This window comes from Acipenser ruthenus, chromosome 30, assembly GCF_902713425.1.
Source record: "Acipenser ruthenus chromosome 30, fAciRut3.2 maternal haplotype, whole genome shotgun sequence".
Lineage (NCBI taxonomy): Eukaryota > Metazoa > Chordata > Actinopteri > Acipenseriformes > Acipenseridae > Acipenser > Acipenser ruthenus.
Window position 1 is genome coordinate 10,079,604 of NC_081218.1, and position 17,604 is coordinate 10,097,207.

Consider the following 17,604-nt stretch of genomic DNA (forward strand, 5'->3'; position numbering starts at 1 on the left):
AATAAATAATAATAATAATAATAATAATAATAATAATAATAATAATAATACATTATTATATAACATTGGGAAATGCTAATTTATAAACAGGGTTGTGTTTTTTGTCAGTCACTAAAAAAACGTTGTTTACAAAACTTAATTTCATAAGCGTAATGTCTCAAATAAAGTGTTGGCGGTTGGTTTGAAGGGCGAATTGTTGTTTCACGCATGGTTACAAACCATGGAAAAGGTTAATGGTTTCAGTTTGACTATACCATTACACCAGTATTCGTTTCAATTTCAAATCAGACGCTTCACCAAGGAACACCCGTGGTGCTCTTTTGAGGACGATTTCTACCTTATTTGTATCTGGATCATTGCATCCCTTTGTTTTATGTTTCACGTGCAAGCATTGTATTTTGTGCGGCGTTCCCTTTGTTACACAAACTTATAACCGGTTCCCTTGTGCAATAAGGGGTTGCTGCATTTAAAAAGATAACACAGCATTAGATAAATATAAATACTATGCACAGTAATTCATGCCGTGCAGCTTTGTTATCGTCTGCAGTATTTTTCCAGAGCTGTTAAAGCTGTCCTTTTAGATGTGTGCAAGAAAAGCCTGCAGATGTCAGGGTCGTTGGCAGGAGACTCTAACAGTATTTTGTGAGACACCTGGGAGGGGAGGATGTCTGCTTCGTCTGTGAATTGTACCTCTGCTATCTGCCCCATCTCACCCCACTGCACACAGAGACGGGGTCCGCTGTACCGGGCCTGCTGGAGAAACGAGCTGCATGTGAAGACAGCAGGGGAGCCAGCACAGCGTGTATGCTCTTCCTGTTGCTTCCACACACCTGCAGGTCTTCCGAGGGTGAACACACTGCAATGCACAGGCAGCCTTGCCTGCTCTCAGTGCTGCACTGTAATGAACCACTAACTGTATATTCCTATTCGTTCTCTGAGATCAGAAAAGGCGGCACTTTCAATTGTTCCAAACGTCCGCTGTATTGTATTGTATTGCCACATGGTATACTGTCTATATAAAGCAGCCATGAGGTCAATGACAGTGTAATTGTAATTATACCATATCATTGATCGATTACAGTTCAATTACAGTGTATCATTCGATCCTTATTCTTGTCTTCAACCACTTTTGGTGACCCCATTTGTTTGAAAAAAGTTCTCTAGCATGTTTCTGTATTAGTACCTGTGATTACTGCTGGGTTATTTAGAATAGACATGTTCATGTGTGGAGTTCTTTATGTTTCGTTTTAGTGTCATTGCAGTTTCAGTAAACAATTCTGCTGTCATTGTAATTCTAATGAGCCCAGGTCTGCTATGATTAAAGCAACTCATTCCACTCACTCCCAGAGGAGGATTGGGACCCAGGCCTCCAGAAGAGCAAGGCTAGTGAATTCACCCCCTACACCACATAGCCCCCAGTATAATCTGCTTTCTGAAGGCTAAACTGTGAAGGAATGGAGTTGGAATATAATGTAGTTTTGTTATGAAGATGATGGACTGTAGGGCACAGTCAGGGGACTCATGGGAGTTTTTAAGAGGTAGTAATACACTGTACACCAGAAATACAGCTTCATAGGATCCTCAGAATGTGTGGAATGGAAGATGACTAAAGCTTGGTTTCCATTGGCTGAAATCCTGTTCTGGAATCAGCTCTTAGGACCATTCATAAGGGCTCCATGGATCACACCCTTACTCCCGCCTGCCTCCCTCTCCCAATCAATCACACGTCATTCATGTGTAAGAAAAGCAATATTCAAGACCAAAGACAGCCCTGAAGCGTTCTCGGGGTAGGGGCTGGCCCGCCCTTTCAGGAAAGGAAGTGGCTGTGAAACAGCGCGGCTCTATTGTTTCAGCCGCCCAGGCTATCTTTAGACGCGTGAGCCGTAAACGCGTGTATTTCTGTCCGTCTTGGTAGCTGGGTTGGGGATGCAGGGTTTCAGTTTATCTGCAGGGCTGCGGTGAGGCTGCAAGCAGGAGCTCAGATCAGGAATTCCCCCTGATCAGCTGCTGAGTCAAGCACCATCTTTAACTCTATGTATGCAAATACATAACCACTCTCAGTGGTGATATATGTAGTTATACAAAAGAAACTTAAAAATAATTCTAGAACACAATTCTGCTACGACTACTACTGCTAATAATAATAATAATAATAATAATAATAATAATAATAATAATAATACTTTTGATTACATCTCAACACAGCCTAAAGGTCAAAGCAGAATTCTGAAGTACACTTTTATACCCCGAACTATATGTTATACCTCTATTAACCTTTCCCCTTGCCAAAGGCTTTGGGGTGGGTGCAGCTTCCTATCCTTAGCAATGGTTCAAGCTGCATTAGCATGACCCAGCTCAACACGAGGCTCATCAGACAGACCATCAGGCAAGACCCGGCAATGCTGACAGTGATTGTGCAGAGCAGGTGTCCTAACCAATAGTGCCTCCCCGTAGGAGAGTGTCTATTTGCTAACTTTGAAGACATGCGCACAACTTTGAAGACATGCGCACAGCGGAATAACAGGGGAGGAAGTATTGTAAAGTGTCTTTCGGGAAAATGAACGGACTGATCTAGATCTGTGCTGGTTTTGCATTTTTTTTAAATGTACATTCAGTTGATTTTTTTTCTTTAAAAAATAAATAAATAAAAACGGACTACCTCTAATTTATCCAACAGACCTCTGTCCAGTTATGCACAGACACAGCCTCACACACACACACACACACACACACACACTTAGGGCTTCTGGTTTTTGGTGCTTTCGTCCGACTTTTCGTCTCTCCTTTCCGAATTAATTTCACAATTAACGCATTTCTCCGTTTTAATTCAGAAACCAAAACGTATTAAACAGTGCTTAGGCTCATTTTAAACGGGGAGTAGTTAAACACGACAAAACCCAGAAGCCCTCAATACATTATGAGGTTCAAGTAGATAAAGATAAGGGATAAGGAGAAGCTATTCAGCGCGAACTCATCACGACATTGCTTGTTTATTTTTTTAATTAAGTTTTTAAAAAAAAAAAAAAGCTATATATTGAAGCCCTCTACTTCTAAGATATGTATATGATCAAAGAAATAATACAGTGTATAAGTCACGATCATACCTCCGGTTGCACTATCCTACTACAGGAGGCAGCATCAGATAGCACTGCCTATCATATAGTGCCTCCTTTTTATATAATACCTCCGGTAGCACTGTCCTACAGGAGGAAACATCAGACACCACACCGGCCGAGATTTTCTTTAGACTGATATAGAAACGCCTTCAGACTATTTTAAAAACTACATCCCCCAGCCTTCCTTGCGAGAACGGCGCGTGTGCGTTGAAATTCACCAAGAAACCCAAGATGGCGGACCCTGCAGTCGTCGGGAGCGGGTCGTTTGTCACCGGAATGGTAATAATTTACGTCTATACGCTTTCAGCTTGAGAAATGGGTAAAAACACAATATATAAAGTTACTGTGGTTCCCGCTTCAGTGTAATTAGTCGGACTTATTTCAGTTGTAACACACCGGCCGTTGCTAGTCACGTCTGCTGTTGTTGATAAGGCTGTATCGTCCCACCCCCTGAGTACAGTGATTGGTGTAGAAGAGCAGTTGTAGCCATTGATTGGCTAACTTCTGTTCGAGGATAATTGATACACCAAGTATATTTACCAGAAATCGACATTTGTATTTTAATTTGACATGGTTCTTACTGCACGGTTTATAACGCTGTAACCTGAGATAATATTTACATCAGGGTTTTACTTCATTATATGAACGGAACTGGACACATGCTGTGAAACCTGCATTTATGCAGTGACCAAACGTAACTAAACTCGTAAGGCAGATAGATAGATAGGGTTTCTAATTGGTAAATACTGTCTCTCACTTTATGCAAGTTTGGAAATTACATCCTTTATTAAAAATGTGTTACTCACCAGTATCCAGTGCTAATAAATTCAAGTCTCTCATTTGCAGTTACTAAGGTACACACAAAAAGTGTTTAAAAAACCCAAGAAACTCCGTTCTATTGAACCTTGGTTGTGAACGTGCTGTAAATTACAGTCCTTGTATAGCAATTTTAGCCATTCCAGGTTTTATTTTGAGCTTAGTAAATCAGAGGCTAATGCCATCATCATCATCATCATCATCCAGATTATATGTTTATTAGTTAAATTTAGTAGCCAAAACACACTTGTCTCGCGGCTGGTTTCACAAACCCAGATTAGCAAGAATTTAATATTTTCTGTATACTCATTAAAGGAGTGTTTTTTTTTTTTTTTTAATTAACTTAATTTTGCTGCCTTCAGCTCGACAAAAAAAAAAGTAATTGAGGACTGAAAGGGTTAAGTGTTTTACACTAATGGTGTTCGTGGCTCCTGTGTTCCCCAGCGAGTATCAGGCAGTAAGGCCCCCTCCAACCCTGCAGAGAATTACTACCTGGCTCGCCGGCGCACCCTGCAGGTGGTGGTGAGCTCCCTGCTGACAGAGGCTGGGTTCGAGTCTGCAGAGAAGGCAGCTGTGGAGTCTCTGACAGAGATGATTCAGAGCTGTAAGTGACTGCAGAGAGAGTGTTTAACTGGGTTCTTTCCTCTTTAGTTATTTTAAAAAGCGCATCTTACATGTCCTTTTCATTTCTTATTTCCACTCGCGCTCAGGGTTGGGGTCAATTCCTGTTTTTCAATTCCAATTTCATTTTAAAATCAATTCCCAATTCCTTCCCAACAGTTTAAATAATGTGTTGCCACTGTGAGAAGCTCATTTTATCAGAATACTGCTGATTGCAATTTTCATCAATGATGTGTTGGAATTGGTTAAGAGGGAACGGGAATTGATTTTAAAAAGGAATTGAAAATGGAAATGACCCCAACCCTGCTCACCTTCCTATTTTAAGAAGTTTGGAATCGTTCTGAGTGCTTCCGGGTCCTTTTGAACCAGTATTTCGTTTTCATTCTTTCTCTAAACCCTTTACCTGGCTTTAAGCTTGTCTGCAGGATTCGTGAACGCTCACATTGCTTTGAGTTTGTCTGCAGGATTCATGAACGCTCACATTGCTTTGAGCTTGTCTGCAGGATTCGTGAATGCTCACATTGCTGTGAGCTTGTCTGCAGGATTCGTGAATGCTCACATTGCTTTGAGCTTGTCTGCAGGATTCGTGAACGCTCACATTGCTTTGAGCTTGTCTGCAGGATTCATGAACGCTCACATTGCTTTGAGCTTGTCTGCAGGATTCGTGAATGCTCACATTGTTTTGAGCTTGTCTGCAGGATTCGTGAACGCTCACATTGCTTTGAGTTTGTCTGCAGGATTCGTGAATGCTCACATTGCTTTGAGCTTGTCTGCAGGATTCGTGAATGCTCACATTGCTTTGAGCTTGTCTGCAGGATTCGTGAATGCTCACATTGCTTTGAGCTTGTCTGCAGGATTCGTGAATGCTCACATTGCTTTGAGTTTGTCTGCAGGATTCGTGAATGCTCACATTGCTGTGAGCTTGTCTGCAGGATTCGTGAACGCTCACATTGCTTTGAGTTTGTCTGCAGGATTCGTGAACGCTCACATTGCTTTGAGTTTGTCTGCAGGATTCGTGAATGCTCACATTGCTTTGAGCTTGTCTGCAGGATTCGTGAATGCTCACATTGCTTTGAGCTTGTCTGCAGGATTCGTGAACGCTCACATTGCTTTGAGTTTGTCTGCAGGATTCGTGAATGCTCACATTGCTTTGAGTTTGTCTGCAGGATTCGTGAATGCTCACATTGCTTTGAGCTTGTCTGCAGGATTCGTGAATGCTCACATTGCTTTGAGCTTGTCTGCAGGATTCGTGAATGCTCACATTGCTTTGAGCTTGTCTGCAGGATTCGTGAATGCTCACATTGCTTTGAGCTTGTCTGCAGGATTCGTGAATGCTCACATTGCTTTGAGCTTGTCTGCAGGATTCGTGAATGCTCACATTGCTTTGAGCTTGTCTGCAGGATTCGTGAACGCTCACATTGCTTTGAGCTTGTCTGCAGGATTCGTGAACGCTCACATTGCTTTGAGCTTGTCTGCAGGATTCGTGAATGCTCACATTGCTTTGAGTTTGTCTGCAGGATTCGTGAATGCTCACATTGCTTTGAGCTTGTCTGCAGGATTCGTGAATGCTCACATTGCTTTGAGCTTGTCTGCAGGATTCGTGAACGCTCACATTGCTATGAGCTTGTCTGCAGGATTCGTGAACGCTCACATTGCTATGAGCTTGTCTGCAGGATTCGTGAATGCACACATTGCTTTGAGCTTGTCTGCAGGATTCGTGAATGCTTTGTTGTCCATCGTTTTGAATTTACCGCCTGTTCCCTTTGTCTGCAGATATCTCGGAGGTGGGGCGCTGTGCCAAGAGTTACTGTGAGCACACGGCCCGGACGCAGCCCACGCTGTCCGATGTGGTGGTCACACTGGTGGAGATGGGTGAGTCACTGGGGGGGACTTCTCTCAGGTACATTCTTAAATATATATTTTCTTTTCTGCAGTGTTTCCTCGTTGATGACCTTTTTTTTATTTTCCTATACGAGTCAAAATTTGAAATCTGTAGTTGATGAACAGATGTAAACGTTTACTATCATCTGTCCGATCGGGCACATTTCTTTCTGTTGATTTTCTCTCTCCTTCTCATGCAGGTTTCAATGTGGATACCCTCCCTTTTTACGCAAAGCGGTCACAGAGGATGGTAATCACGGCACGTAAGTGACACTGTCACACAGGATGATCCACACCTTCAAACACTCGAGAGGGCTTCAGTAAAACTACCTGTAGAACAGCAATGTTCCTGGGATACTTCAGTTCACCTTAAGCAGTAGTTAATAAGTACAATATCTGTTTTTGTGGTTTATAATAGGTTAATAAGTCCAGTGCAGACCGTTTCCTTATTATAACACACAGATAGAAGTAAGACTCCTATTGCATAGCAGTTTCTCTCATTCCAGGTCTTGCTACATGCTTAATTTGCCACAGTGTGTCTAGGTAACAAGGTGGGTCTCATTAAACTCATAGTAAAACCAGGATTGGATCAAACTGCTCTGCAATGTGCTACAGGTAATAGGACCCCACCTTGGTATTACGTGTTGGGGTTAGATTGGCACTTATTTCCTGTGACACAGTCTGGCTGGGGAGAGCCAAGTACAGTAGAGTCTCAAAGTTACGACTCCCACGCTTAAAAACTGACCACTCAACCAAACCCCCCACTTGAAAGTGGAAATTGGAGGTTGCTGGCTACTGTAAAAGACATGAAGATCCAACGCTGTGAATTAACTGTTGAAGCACGGTTCTAGTTTGTTTTTTGTTTTGTTGTTAGTATTCCTAGGTCTCTAGATGTAGCAATGGTATTAATACGTTACATATGCATTAAATCGTCTGGCATGAAGATCATGCCAGACATTTCAGACTTATGAACTCCCTCCATTCCCGATGGGTTTGTAACTCTGTGGGTTCCACTGTACTTCCATCAAGGAAGACTGGGCTTCAGCATTCTGGAAAAGAAAAACGCCACCAGGTTATCAAGGCTTTAGATGTCGTTGATTGTTTCCTCAGCTCCAGTTACAAACCCTCCGATAGCCCCCAAAGCTCTGACCGCTGGACAGAAGCGCCTGCACCCCTCCCACATTCCCAGCCACCTCCCGGAGTTCCCCGACCCGCACACCTACATCAAGACTCCGGTAAGGAATTGGAAAGAGAAAGCACTGGCCATCATGGAGCCAGTGGGATACTGCAGGGCGTTTATTTAGATGAAATCGCTGTCTAACCAAAAATAGAAAAAAAGTAAGGAGTCGCCATGAATGTTTCATGACTTGGGTCTTTCAATGGCACTGTGTACAGTGTTGAACTTAGCACGTGTATCTGTTTTTCTGAAAATATATTTTGACGGTACAAAATAAGCAAAGTTAATCTGAAAATGCGGGATGTGAGATTTCTCCAGAGCACCACTCACATTGTATAGCTTTAGATTGAGGCCAGTAGCTGCTGGCTGCAGCTGATTTGCTGTCCTGTCTCTGTCCCTGCGCACGCAGACGTTCCGTGAGCCCATCTCCGATTACCAGGTCGTGCGCGAGAAAGCAGCGTCGCAGCGCAGGGACGTGGAGCGCGCTCTCACCCGCTTCATGGCCAAGACCGGAGAAACACAGAGCCTGTTCAAGGATGACATCACCACCTTCCCACGTGAGGAATGGAGCAGCGCATGGGAGGGGTGGGGTGGGAATGGTGCTGTAGACAATGAAGAGCTCCTGCTTTTATATCCCCTTCAGTCACTGTGTGTATAATTGTAACATGTTAAGTAACCTATCTGTGTCACACAAACTAAAAATTATAAGAATACCAGGCCATGAATATCCAGGGCTGGTATTCTTATAATTCTTATAAAATCCAAGACTCTCATTGCACAGCACTCCAGGTTTTCCTATGAGTTTAATAAGACACACCTCAGCTTATTACCTATACACTGTGTTAAGCACATAATAACCTGGAATGGGTGAAACTACTGTGTCTTATTTCCATCCCTGAGGCAGCGTGTCTGTGGCAGTGCTGTGACGTGTCTCTGCTTCGTCCCGCAGTGATTGCGTCTCAACCCTGTACCATCCCCTACCTGAACGCCCTGCTCCCCTCCGAGCTGGAGCTGCAGCAGCTGGAGGAGACGGACTCCTCCGAGCAGGACGACCAGACGGACACAGAGAACACCTCGGTGAACATCAGCAACGTGAGTGATCGGAGCCGGCAGAGCTTTGTGGCTGAAACCTGAGCCGTGCTGATGAATCAGGAGTTCTTAGAGCCAACAAACATATATACAGTGCTCCCTCGCTATAAGGCTCTCAGTCATAACGCGCCTTGGATATAATGCTCCTACAGCATGTCCCTCAACCCTGTCTCCCTCCTTCTTCCAGGACGAATCAGGTGCAGACAAGGAGAACTCTGGGCTGCCACAAGGGGGCGCCCTGCCAGCCGGTAAAGCCAGTGAGGAGAACCTGATTGACAACCCGTACCTGAGACCCGTGAAGAAACCCAAAGTGCGCAGGAAGAAGTGACAAGAGCCGGCACCGAACCTGCAGGGAGGAGTAGGGGCTCGGACCGGGGCTCGCCCAGTCAAGGTGTTGATGCTGAATCGCTGGGATCCATTGAGATCGATTCAGATCAATCAGCTTCCAGGAAGCGGACAATGGCCTCCTCCCGCTCGTTAATGTTCTTCTGTTTTTACTCACGCTGGAGAACGCCTGTCATAGTGTTTGTGTCCCCCTGCCTTTTCCAGTGCGCGGGCTCCCTAACAGACCTGGGGCCAAGTATAATTACAATTACAGCAAAAGTGTTTGAATTTACAATTAGCCTGCTATTCACTTACAATTACAGTTACAATTACAGTTACACTAACATAAACAGCTCCACACATTAACAAGCTTACTCTATTTGTTCTAAATAACCCAGCAATACATACAGGTACAAATACAGAAACATACAATATAACTTTGGGGAGACAGTCCCGTACCCACGCAGGTTTACATTTGGGTATAGGAAACCCATTGCTTATGAAAATGAATAGTCAGTTGGGGTAACAAAGCTAAATAAAATAGGGGGATAAAAAGGATTGTTCTGAATATTTTTCTTCTGCTTTGAAGCACTCCTGCTGTGTTCTGCCATGTCTGATCCTAATAGTTTCTGTACATTTTGCATTGTATACATATATTTGTATTTTTTTGTAAGTTTATTTTCTGACCCCTTTAGGAAAATGTAAATTATGTAATTAAATTTAAAGGTAGAATCCCAGAAACGTGTTTTATCTCTTGCAATGTTTTAAAATATATTTATTGAACAGCAAGCATATCTCTATGTATAACAGAGTGCTGTGATGAGGTAGAAGCTGAGTAGTAATGCCATGGTTTCTGGTGAGGATTCAGGTCTGTGAAGTGATGCATTACAGGATGTGCCCCAGCACTGTGCAGTAGCAGCGTCTCCCTCTCTGTGATAGTCTCCAGCAGCATCGCTTAGTTGAAGTACAAGCTGAGGTAAGCAATCCTGTTGCGTTGTTTTTGGAATTCCTTGTCGGTGAGAAGCTAAAAAAAAATATGCATATATATTTTGTAATGCAGATGTGTGTTTTAGCAAGGCATCTTCTCAAACAACACACAGTTCACACAAACTTAACATTTCTAAAACCGTAAATAAAATACCACGGGCGATGGGGATGTTAAAGATCCCTAAATTTTATACATCTAATCTGTTGAATTTTAAAAAAATTAATAAAAATATTGGTATATCCTTTAATTAAAGTTAAAAATGAAAAACACTTCATCTTCACAAACAAGAGGGTCTAGTGGTAATGCTGCAATTTCCATTAAGAAGTAAGAACATTGATTTGAATGCCTTGGCCATCACTCCCTATGTTTTGTAGATGGACTGAAAGAGTAAAGTTGTGCAGGACATCTCAAGACTGTACAGTTACGATGGGACGAGAGAAAGGACTGGACATGCCAAGCTATGTAATATTATAAGCTATGTCCTTATTTCCATCCCTGTGTTTAAAACACAAAAAAACACTTATGTTTGAGCATCAAAAGAAACGTATCACTTATATTTGAGCATCAAAAGAAACGTATCACTTATATCTGAGCATCAAAAGAAACGTATCACTTCAATTTGGATAAAATTCACTAATGTGATCGAAACAATGACAAACTGTTTTAGAGCAGGTGCAGAGACTTTATATTGTGCTGATTAACAATTGACATCACGAAGATGCTGCAAAATGATCTGTCGATCTGGGGCAAGTGTTGTGACTCTTGGTCTCCCAGTTCGTGGCCCGTCATTGTCTGGTTATACCGTCTCGGCAGGTTTGAAATTACTAGCTGTGAGCACCCAAGATGGCGAGCCACAGTACACTGCCCTAGTCCAGCCTCCAACGTGCCGATTGTACGAAGGCACTGCTGTCTTGACAGACATGGCATATTGGTTTTTTTTTCTGTGATTTTCTTTATTGCTTTTATTCAAGCTTGCAATTCAACAGCTGAAATCACTCCATATCTAGAGTCCAATCAACTGTCTCACTAATTAGGTGATTAAGTGCATCTTCTTCAGTCAAGCATGTCATGGTCATGGATGACTGATCGAGTGATTAAAAAGAAACAAAAAAACATTTTGGCAATGTCCATCATATATATATATATATATACCTTATTTCTTTCCGAAAATAAACGTGTTATAATACTGATGTTTCTTTTGATGCTCGGTATACATATTTTATACATGATCGTTTTTTTATTCAGATTTAATGTCTTGTTCAGTGGCTACCTCTGATCATTTTTAGTGTATTTCTCTTTGCTGTCTTTTTGCTTCGCTCGTGGTCCAGACACAGCAAAGCGTTTGGGAGAATCCCACTCTCAGTATGATCGCAGGCAGCCACCGAACACTTCTAGCGCAGCAGGCTGTCTGTGAAGGGCGACCCACCTCGGTCTTCATCGTTCTCTTCTCCAGGGAGGGAACCAGCCGCCACTCAGGGGCTCCAAACCTCATTGGCCAGGTCACTTTCCGGTTTCTATGAATGTTGTGATCGTACATCCCTGGACTGGATCAATCACAAAAGAACAAGAAGAACAGAGAAGATCTCTAACATCTGATAGTGCTTATGAAGCGTGCCTCATAGACCCTGGACACAGAGAGGGTTACAGTGGACTATATAGAGCAGTGCAAGGAGCCTTACCCTGGAGTGGGGCACTCGAGGGGGCTGTGGCGCCAGAACCTCGCTGTGCTGGAGCAGAAGGGGGCAGGGTACAGGGGGAAGACGCGCTCACGGCACCACTCTGCCTGGTACTCCGCTGGCGAGGGAGTCTCTGTCTGCACAAAGGACAGCAAGCAGGGAACACTCAATTATGCGTTTCTCTACTATTCTGAATACTGAATTACAGTACTGTCTGATTCTTTCTGCTCTCCTGTGCATCTTACATTTCTTTATGATCCTGTGAATGGGATTCATGCATGCTTCTTAATAGGGGGTCTAATAAAATGTAAAGAAATATATATATAAAAATTAACAAATAATTAGCTTTAGTCTAAGTTAAGTGCTGATTACACTTTCCAAGTGAAAAGAGGCTAAAAGGAAGCAGGAAACTGATGGGTGGTAAATCTATATCTGAAAGATGTAATTGAATAGAAAAAATACAACCAAAAATGTGCTTCAATTGGAATGCAGTCCAATAATTTGAGCAGTGCTTGCAGGTGTTTTGGGGACTACTGTACCTGTGCAGTAGAGGGTAGGAAGCGGCCTGTGGTCCGAGCCCCCATAGTGTACCCCTTCCTGCTCTCGGGCCTCTTCTCCAGCTGATACGAGAAACTGCTCACCTTTGGGAGAACACAGAGACGGAAGTGAGCAAGGGGTGAGCCACAGCTCCAGTCCATTCCAGATTGTAGAGGTTTGCATGAATTTAGGAGCTGCTTCAACAGAGGTTTCCAATGTTTTAACTTATGGTTCGAAAGCAAATGGTCGGAGCCCCCCTGATCTACAGCAAAGGCCACTGCACCTCAATAACACAGCTTCCCCCCTTGCACCTAGATTACATCTACAAAACAATCACTCTACACCCTGTCTAATCACTGCACCTCAATAACACAGCTTCCCCCCTTGCACCTAGATTACATCTACAAAACAATCACTCTACACCCTGTCTAATCACTGCACCTCAATAACACAGCTTCCCCCCTTGCACCTAGATTACATCTACAAAACAATCACTCTACACCCTGTCTAATCACTGCACCTCAATAACACAGCTTCCCCCCTTGCACCTTGATTACATCTACAAAACAATCACTCTACACCAGCACTCGGGCGCCCCCTGTCTAATCACTGCACCCCAATACCCGCAGTTCATCCCACTGACACCCGCTCTGCTCCAGCGCTCGCAGAGCCCCGTCTTATCACTGCACCCCGATACCCGCAGTTCATCCCACTGACACCCGCTCTGCTCCAGCGCTCGCAGAGCGCCCTGTCTAATCACTGCACCCCAATACCCGCAGTTCATCCCACTGACACCCGCTCTGCTCCAGCGCTCGCAGAGCCCCCTGTCTTATCACTGCACCCCGATACCCGCAGTTCATCCCACTGACACCCGCTCTGCTCCAGCGCTCGCAGAGACCCCTGTCTTATCACTGCACCCCGATACCCGCAGTTCATCCCACTGACACCCGCTCTGCTCCAGCGCTCGCAGAGACCCCTGTCTTATCACTGCACCCCGATACCCGCAGTTCATCCCACTGACACCCGCTCTGCTCCAGCGCTCGCAGAGCCCCCTGTCTTATCACTGTACCCCAATACCCGCAGTTCATCCCACTGACACCCGCTCTGCTCCAGCGCTCGCAGAGCCCCGTCTTATCACTGCACCCCGATACCCGCAGTTCATCCCACTGACACCCGCTCTGCTCCAGCGCTCGCAGAGCCCCCTGTCTAATCACTGCACCCCAATACCCGCAGTTCATCCCACTGACACCCGCTCTGCTCCAGCGCTCGCAGAGCCCCCTGTCTAATCACTGCACCCCGATACTCGCAGTTCATCCCACTGACACCCGCTCTACTCACAGTGTGGTTGTTGTAGCAGCCTGGCCCCAGGTGAGGTCTCTCCTGAAGAGAGGGCACCTCGACCCCTAGTCTGTCCGGGGCGCAGTGGTGGGGCAGCAGCTTCCTCTCCTGGGTGCTTCCAAAGGACACTCTATTCACTGAAAACGAGGGACAAACAGGAAAACCAACAGACTGGAATAAGCCATCACCCCTGGGAGCAGAGCTGATACAGGGACTAGATGTGACACAAGCGATGACGTCGCCGTACCGGACTGCAAATCAATCGACATCACAATGGTGGGACGAAATGACATCATCACATTTTTTTTTTTGTCTGGATTTTAATGACGCAATATGCATTCGCTTTGAGATTCCATGATAGGTCATATTGCTTAGCAAATTCAGGGTTGTATTTTCAGTAGAAAAAAACTAAATAACTGATCCTTGTATTTATGGATTCGTTTTCATTTTCACGATATAACTCGGGGTAAATCTATCACGTTTACAGGAGAGTCCTGCAGGACTGAACGTCACGGCAAACCTAGCACATGAAACCATACATAGAATAGATTTACATGAAATAATACAATACTCATTGGAAAACATATTTAAAAATAAAACAACAGGCAAAACAGAATAGCAAGTAGTGATTTAAAATGACTTTTAAAAATACCAGCGATTCACAGAATATTTTCCATTTAACTACTATAACAGAACCCATTAAAAACTCAATACAGATTGCTCCATTTGGTGTGCTTCGGTTGAATCTTTCCTTTTTTTTAATAAAATAGTTTTCGTTTGTTAAACTGGGTTAAAAAAAACAACAACTCACTTGTCTCTGAAGCCATGCTGCCTCCAAGTGAAATGTTTACACCTGGTTACTATGACAATGGCCCATTGTGAGAAACGGGTGACGTAATAAGCACTTTGCCGCAGAGCGTTCTGGGATAGGTCGTCCATGTAAAATATGAAATGAGTCGATCAGTTGAAATTCTATTGTATAAAAGCCGGGTATTTACCATGACGTTTAAATTTCGCTTAACAGCCTAGTTAATTTTAGAGCGTGTTTATTTTAAAGACGCATGTTCATGGAACAAGCAAGGAGAATAAATAGCATCGAAACGACACAGGGTGTCGCTGTTGCACCTCTATTTTGCAGTGCATGACAGAACCTCCCATTAACAAAGTGGAGCGAGGGGGACGTTTGCTCTTTCAATCAGTGTTTAAACCACAAGCACATTAAAAAAAAATGCAGGTCCAGGTAGATTTAAGGATTAAAACTCTGCGGTGGTTGTTTCCTGTTTTCGTGGGGGTGGGGTAATTACCGGTAAATGCCGAACAAACAAACCGAAGAGCAAGATAAGGGCCTGTATTTTCCAGTGTTGGCCAGTTGCCCTCTCCAGAGCAGTGTGTGAAGTGGCCAATTTGCCAACAGTGAAAAATCACGACCAGGAAGTGTTTGTTTTTAAAAGGGGAATTTCTAACGCGACAAGGAAACGAAACCCACGCCAGCAAAGGCGATCAGCCGTCGTGTAGGTGATACCGTTATTACCACAAGCTTGGCTTAGTTAAGATACTGAGCATATACCCGCATGACTTTCATTACAGGTCCATTGACTGTAACACTGTTAGTGTTTGTTAGAGCGTATTTGCTTCTGTTTTTAATAGTATTTGGACCAATATTCTCGTGTTTGTTCCAAATTCAAAACACAAACTCAAACGTTAAAGAAAGTTTACAAACTAAAGAAGCTGGAGCCACGAGTTACAGCAACTTGTTCAAAATAAACAGCGCGCTGACGAGTCAATAAAACCGTCTCGTCCTGGGACTAAACATCCGATTCACGGAGATGCTCAATGCCTGATTACTGCCGTTTAATGATCTAATTAGTATCGGCTTCCCCAAAAATCAATCGAATCCACCTTCAGAGCTAGATCAAAGGCGGCCGACAATAAGCGATGAAGGCCAGCCACAATACACATGTCAACTGCCCGCAGAGCGATGAACTGTTACCATGGCTACTCTACCCTAGCTATAGTACCGTTCTGTACATCCCGATGAAGCTAATATATATATACAGCAAAATAAAGAAATGCAAATGACATAGTATAGTTACATTTTCTAGTATTCCGTTAAGTTTATCCAACATGCTTTATGATGTATTTTCAGGTACAGTTATATAAGGTACTATGGTTCTAATATAAATCGATATTCAGTGAAGTAAGCACTGGTTTGATCAATACGTGTGTATAGCGCATGTACAGAATAATTCATAAAACAAACCCTATGGTATTGTATAATCTCACACTCGTTACTTCAAAGACACCGGTTTTGTCCTGTTGACCACAGGACACAGCTCCCTCGGGGTTAGTGTTAGTGCTTGTGTATTGGGTAACATGTTGTATGTTGTATAACACTATTATTAAGATCAGAGGGGGGCAGTCGCTAATTTGAGTGTTGTGTATTGCGCCCCATTAGGCGTAGATTGTTATATTGTAACAGGGGGGTTCCAGCGGGCCAGGCGGTCCTGTCTTCACAGAAACCAATCCCAACGGTTCTGAACAGAACGCCCACAGGAAACCCCGTTCGAAGGCATTGCTTGTAGAAACGTTTGTCTTCTTTTAAGGTTTATTGAAAAGCAGGTGATTGAGAGTTTTAAGTTGAGGGTGGTCTTTTTTTTAAATGGCAATTTCCTGTTGCAGGATAACCTGACTTACTTGGCTCAAATCCCCCCCAAAATCTATATTCCATTCCTAAAGTGTTACCCGTTTCAGTGGGACAATAGAGCCAGCCACTGGGAGTTTGATTTCATGGAAACATGTTACCTGTCAAGTCACACAAACACACCTTTTAATATCATTGCCATTCTGCAGCTACAGTGTTACATCAGCAGGCATGACAAATACTGATAATCCCTAACCTCAATCAAGTCCAGGCACTTACAGACAGGAAATATATCATCTAGTTCCTGGAAAACATGTGACAAAATCTGTGGAAATACCTGTGGAAATACCTTTATACCTCAATAACATTTTGATAACATGCAAATAGATTCTTATTGCTAAGTCTGTCTGATTCCTGTCCTTAGGGTTCTGGTCATAATGAGACACATTGGAATTGTAATCATTATATGTTCAGTCTTTTGGGTGGTCGCTGGTAATCTCCAGCATTGTGTGAATGCATTTGTTTGGTTGCAGGCTCGGTTGGGTCATTTTAATATTTCTTTGCCCTTTTCCTAATCTTTGGATCGCTACTGATTGGGAATTCACACGTTCCGATTCTGATTCTGTGTGTTAAACAGAACCCTTTACAAAGCCACTGTCTGCTAATCTTTCCTGTCATTTTATGTCAGGTCAGAGGAAAGATCTTTTTGCCAGTTAAACATCAAAGGAACTGTGAGTGAGTGTCTGTGTGTGTGAGTGTCTGTGTGTGTGTGTGTGTGTGAGAGTGTGTCTGTGTGTGACTGTGTCTGTGTGTGTGAGTGTGGCTGTGTGTGTGTCAGTGTGTCTATGTGTGTGTGGCTGTGTGTCTGTGTGTGTGTGTGTGTGAGAGTGTGTCTGCGTGTGTGTGCGTGTGTCTGTGTGTGTGTGTATGTGTGTGAGAGTGTGTCTGCGTGTGGCTGTGTGTCTGTGTGTGTGTGTATGTGTGTGAGAGTGTGTCTGCGTGTGGCTGTGTGTTTGTGTGTGTGTGTGTGTGAGAGTGTGTCTGCGTGTGTGTGTGTGTGTGAGAGTGTGTCTGTGTGTGCGTGTGTCTGTGTGTGTGTGTATGTGTGTGAGAGTGTGTCTGCGTGTGGCTGTGTGTGGCTGTGTGTGTGGCTGTGTGTCTGTGTGTGTGTGAGAGTGTGTCTGCGTGTGTCTGTGTGTGTGTGAGAGTGTGTCTGCGTGTGTGTGTGTGTGTGTGTGTGTGTGAGTGTGGCTGTCTGTCTTGTGTTTCATGTGGTTCATGATGATAATGAAGTGTTGTTTTTGAGAGATCAGGTAGGGTGGTTGTGGAGGCAGTGAGCGCTGTGTGATCTCAGGGTGACTCACTGGGTGTGCTGCAGACCCTTCCTTCAGTCCCTCAGA

The 17,604-nt window shown here is 43.8% G+C and overlaps 2 protein-coding genes across 2 annotated transcripts; one reads left to right on the plus strand and one right to left on the minus strand.

The window, feature by feature from the left end:
- Positions 1-3,255: 3,255 nt before the first annotated feature.
- Positions 3,256-9,765, plus strand: LOC131702769 (transcription initiation factor TFIID subunit 8-like). Its single transcript, XM_059004902.1, has 8 exons — positions 3,256-3,395; positions 4,377-4,536; positions 6,327-6,425; positions 6,635-6,697; positions 7,545-7,669; positions 8,021-8,168; positions 8,561-8,703; positions 8,888-9,765. Exons 1-8 carry the CDS (start codon positions 3,348-3,350, stop codon positions 9,026-9,028), a joined length of 927 nt encoding a protein of 308 aa, XP_058860885.1. The 5' UTR covers positions 3,256-3,347; the 3' UTR covers positions 9,029-9,765.
- A 17-nt stretch (positions 9,766-9,782) lies between these two features.
- On the minus strand, positions 9,783-14,415 carry LOC131702770 (protein pitchfork-like). Its single transcript, XM_059004903.1, has 6 exons — positions 14,375-14,415; positions 13,564-13,700; positions 12,228-12,329; positions 11,692-11,825; positions 11,439-11,556; positions 9,783-10,048 (listed from the first exon to the last, which is right to left on the minus strand). The coding sequence occupies exons 1-6, from the start codon at positions 14,388-14,390 to the stop codon at positions 9,980-9,982; spliced, it is 576 nt and encodes a 191-aa protein (XP_058860886.1). The 5' UTR covers positions 14,391-14,415; the 3' UTR covers positions 9,783-9,979.
- Positions 14,416-17,604: the final 3,189 nt, after the last annotated feature.

What these genes read in the sequence shown, in the direction of transcription:
- LOC131702769 (XM_059004902.1), top strand. Translation starts at nt 3,348, where the DNA reads ATGGCGGACCCTGCAGTCGTCGGGAGCGGGTCGTTTGTCACCGGAATG. An exon ending in GACAGAGATGATTCAGAGCT is followed by an intron (nt 4,537 to 6,326) that starts GTAAGTGACTGC and finishes CTTTGTCTGCAG; the next exon opens with ATATCTCGGAGGTGGGGCGC. An exon ending in CCTCGGTGAACATCAGCAAC is followed by an intron (nt 8,704 to 8,887) that starts GTGAGTGATCGG and finishes TCCTTCTTCCAG; the next exon opens with GACGAATCAGGTGCAGACAA.
- LOC131702770 (XM_059004903.1), bottom strand. An exon ending in CTCGAGTGCCCCACTCCAGG is followed by an intron (nt 11,557 to 11,691) that starts GTAAGGCTCCTT and finishes TGATTGATCCAG; the next exon opens with TCCAGGGATGTACGATCACA. An exon ending in AGAGAACGATGAAGACCGAG is followed by an intron (nt 10,049 to 11,438) that starts GTGGGTCGCCCT and finishes ATTTTTTTTTAG; the next exon opens with CTTCTCACCGACAAGGAATT.